Below are 4,379 nucleotides of genomic sequence, written 5' to 3'. Positions count from 1 at the left end.
CAGTATTTACAAAAAAAATTTCCCAAAATAATGTTCAAAACCACATAAGAGAAGACACAGCTGTAATAAACATGTGAGAGAAACTGAGGGACGTTTTTGACTTTCAAGTGACTTGTCCAGTGTTATTACTGTAAAGGTAAGGGATACCTCCAAGTCTGAACAACCAGCATTGGTAAACACTTGAACAGAATAGGTGAGCACACAGAATCAAAATATTCTTATTGTGAAGAGGTGAGACTTTCAACACCCTCCAGTCCTCTAAAACACACCTGTAAGAAGTTTTATTAGTATTTAGAGTAAAGAAGGACTTTCATACATTGCAAGGCACCTTTATGGATTCCTTCAAAAGTTCAGTAAGGATTAGATTTAAAATGCATCACGCAAACAAATTCCCTTTCACAGACAGGTGTCACAACCAATGTCATGTAGTTAATTGGTAATAAACCATCAGCAACTAAATTGCAATGGCCTTCCAATTCTCAATGTGACCATAGTTACCTGGTCTAAGAGATCTTCAACTTTTTTTTGCCATCCATCCCTTGCTGCATTTTTTTCACGTTCTTTCAGCTGCAACAGCTGAGTCATGGCTGCCTTCTTATCCTCTTCATGCTGCAACCTCAGCTCTTCACGAAGCTTATTACATTCCTGTCTAAAAGCAAAGGTCAGATAACTAAAATGCAGTGTACCTTGAGCAAGAAGTGAAAAAAGAGCTGTGAATTCAGTAATAATTGGAAAAGCTTAGATAATATAGAAACCTTTGCTTTCCATCTCATTTGCTATTACGTTTACATGTAATACATCTTTCATTTCTTATAGAAAAATAAAAATTAATACTTGCCGAAGATTTTCTGTCCATTTTATTTCCAAGTCACGGGCCATTCTGTCAACTTTGAACTTTTCCTCTTCTCTCATGGCAGCGATCATTGCCTCATGCTGTTGCCTCTCCTGATCTAGTTCTCCCTGCAAACACAAACTTCACAGTAGAGACTGATCAGCAGCAAAAATGTATTTCAAGCCTTAAACAAGTTTATTTATAAAAAAGTCAGTTACAATTGACACATAACTTGAAGTACAAGCGTGTAAACAAGTTTTTTCAGTGTGTAATTCCTAATTACACACAATTAACGCCTATACATCTGCTGGTATTTCTTGCTTGTGGAACAGAATCCTGCATTCCTATAAACAGCTATTTTCCAGTAAGTCATTCTGGAAATAATCTTTTCAAATACTGTTACATTGAATCACAGGATAATTTATGTTGGAAAGAACCTCAAAAAGTCATCGAGTCCTGTTCACTGACTTGGTGACTAACTTCAGAATTAGAGCAGATTGCTTAGGTTCTTGTCGAGCATGTATTGGATTTAATGTTTTTCTAAAGCAGCAAATATTCGATATTTGAATTTCAAAGCTCGAGGTATCTGGATTTGATATAAAGTTCATGTATCTTGTTTCTAGTTTTTGACTGGACAAACCTGCTAGAAACAGGGTTTCACAGTCTGAACACAGGAAAAAAAAAAAACAAACTTCAAAACTCTTTATCAGTATCTGTTCAAATTTTACCATAGTAGAACAGAGTTAGATACTACCTGTAAGTCACACTTACATATATGTTTTTCAGCAGTGCTTGCTTCATTCGTGAGAAGCAAACATGGCCATCTAAATTCAATTAAGACTTTTTAGACTGAGGATTTTAAAAAGTATATAAACGAAAAATCTTACAGAAAGCTGTTGAGATAAATGTTATTGCCAGTTACCTGCTATATATGTATATTTAAATGTTGAATTGGGTGAAGAGATAAGAATGCAGTAGTTCATAAGGACAGTTAGAGAAGTTAAAAAATAGAAAGGAAGTTATAAACTGTAGTAGGGTGCATAGACCATAGCTGAAAGAAATTTTAAAAACCAGAACACAATGTTCAGGCTGTTTTTGTTAAAAAAATAACACCAGTATGAAAACAGGTTCAAGGAATTTTTTTAAAAAACATTTGCTACTCTACTTTAAAATATTGCTGTGACCTTGTAAACGTACATTGTTTACTAAGGAAAGAAAAAGGTCGCACTCAGTATTAAAGTCAGTGAGCTACTGACAGATTAACTGACAGATCCAGATCTATTGAAGCAAACTAAAATGGCAATATATTTGTGCTTAGACAAACGAATTGCTTCAGTTGTATAAAGTGGTCATGTTTTGTGGATGATAACCTGCTACCTTTCAAGGTATCATAGCACGTATCTTTGAACTGTTCTCAAGCGTCTTCTGAAATTCTGAATTTGAGCCTGAAATGAAGACTGCGCCCACTGTTCAAGGAAAACATGGTATATCGAAAAAAAATTAAAAGGGTTTCAGTGAGTTCTAGAGCTAGTAAAAGTTCTGGATCTTGTTTTGCTGTCTGGAATAGCACTGATGTAACAGATATCCTTTTTATAGTCTCATGAAATTCTGTACAGCCTCTAAAAAGCCCAACTCTGGATATATGCGGTAGAGACATACTTTGGCATCTGCAATTTATATTAACCACAAAAAGATATGCTTGCAGCAATACCTGTTCAGTATTAAAAGTGATTTGAAAACAAAAAAAACCTACCCCACCCCAAAGCAACTAACAACAAACAAAAGAACCCTCAAACGAACCTATTTTTCCACATATTTTTCTCTCTGCTTAAAATAAAAAGAGAAACTTCTTTTTTAACGAAGCCATATGAAGCTCCTTCAGTAACAGGTATATTATACTTCTTGCTGTTTTCAAAGCAAGTCCAAAAGTCACTGTGAATGTACTTTGCATAATTTATTGGCCAATGTTATGGTTACCTCAACACTATACAATGAATCTGTGGTCTCTCTCAGTCTTGCTCTAGTTAATTCTAGTTCTTTCTGGAGTATTTCCTGAGTTTCTTGAAGACTGGAGATATGTCCTTCTGCAGTACCAAGGCCTTGCTCACTTTTTCTTACTAGGTCTTGCAGACGACACACCTATGACAGAAAAAAGAAGTTGTAATTTTCATAACTATTACTAATGGCAGCCAAGCCATCCTGGTTTCATTTTCTTCCACCGTTATCCAATTCCAACCTAGACAAATTGTTATTTGCACTGCCTGTTCTCCTTTAACATCACTTCACGTTTCTGTGTTAAAAACAAGCCCCTGCATTATTACGAAATCAAGCAAAGACTCAATTAAAGGGTTTTTTTACAAGTAAAAAAAAATTCAACCTACCTTTGAAGCATTTTGCAAGAAGAGAGGTTACATAGAAGTACTGAAATTACCCATAACTTTATTGTGAAAAAGTATGTTTTATGTAAATTAGAATAATGAGAACCACCATTTCAAAACATATAATCTAATGGATAAATTAACTTGTGCTAGGTTATTTGTTTCTCCGTTTTCGGATTGCTACCTGTCTATTAATTTGTCCAGTACAACGTGAACGTTTCCTTAACTTCTACGTGACAATACATTTCCTTCTGTCTGTCTGTGCTTCAGCTCTCCATCGGTCCAATGATGATACTAGAGTTGTTTCTTCACGCAAAAATATCAGAGATTGAACATTGTTCACAGCTATAGGAAAGGAAAATCTTCTAAAATATGTAGGCTGGAAAATTGAGGCAGGAGGGAGCAAAGAACAGCAGCTACTGGGAACTGAAGTTTTTACAGAAGTAGTCGTCTAAGCTGTTGCCTTTGCACATTGAGAAAAACTCATTCACAATGGGACAAGTGCCCCAAGAAAAGACTAACCCTTGGCTCGTGGGTATGAACAGGTAACTGTTACAACTACTTTTTCTGTTTGTTAGCATAATTATATGCAAATACTGTGCACATTTATAACATGATATATATAGTTATAATATGTATAACAGGCACACGGACACACATATATATACATGCACACCCCTTCCAGAACTCTCTTCCTCTGCATGGAAGCCATGAAGCCTTTAAAAAGAGGGACTTGTACTTTCCTCTCAGCCATATTTCCTCAACACGACAGATCTCAGAGAAAAACTAATGTAACCTTGAGCGCCTGTCTATGAGTTCCTTTGCATTAAACAAAAACAACTAGACATTCCCTACAAAGCCCTGCTACCTGAAAGAGAACCCATACATAGAAAACTGCCTCCAAAACTGTACTGATGACCTTGAAGTGCACCACTCTCTGTGTATCCAGCAGTAGCACACCGCTGGCATCAACTGTAGATCTGAAAGATATGGAAATATTATGCAGGAATTGCACTCATAGGGCTTAGGATCTTAAATAGCTTGGTACTAGGAGCAAGTCTAATGAGGCTTCAATCTTCCTCATTCTTTAGCTAAGATAATTACTCTCAACAAGTCTATCAAAAAGAAAAGAGGATGGCATAGGTTCAAAACCAGCTTTCTCAGCAGGA

General features: G+C 36.0%; 1 protein-coding gene across 1 annotated transcript in view; it reads right to left on the bottom strand.

Moving 5' to 3' along the window:
- Nucleotides 1–498: 498 nt before the first annotated feature.
- Nucleotides 499–4,379, bottom strand: part of LOC104492807 (protein FAM184A-like) — a gene marked incomplete at its 3' end in the record, with an annotated part of 10,039 nt that continues 6,158 nt past the window's right edge. The window contains exons 4-6 of the mRNA XM_010135406.1: nucleotides 2,777–2,971; nucleotides 839–960; nucleotides 499–649 (exon numbers count right to left, since the gene is read on the bottom strand). Of these exons, the coding sequence (XP_010133708.1) occupies nucleotides 499–649; nucleotides 839–960; nucleotides 2,777–2,971 (468 nt within the window). The remainder of the gene's footprint in view (nucleotides 650–838; nucleotides 961–2,776; nucleotides 2,972–4,379) is intronic.

Source organism: Buceros rhinoceros, unplaced genomic scaffold (assembly GCF_000710305.1).
Source record: "Buceros rhinoceros silvestris isolate BGI_N320 unplaced genomic scaffold, ASM71030v1 scaffold5084, whole genome shotgun sequence".
NCBI lineage: Eukaryota > Metazoa > Chordata > Aves > Bucerotiformes > Bucerotidae > Buceros > Buceros rhinoceros.
Note: the sequence above shows the minus strand (reverse complement) of the source record. Positions and strands in the feature narration are given on the sequence as shown.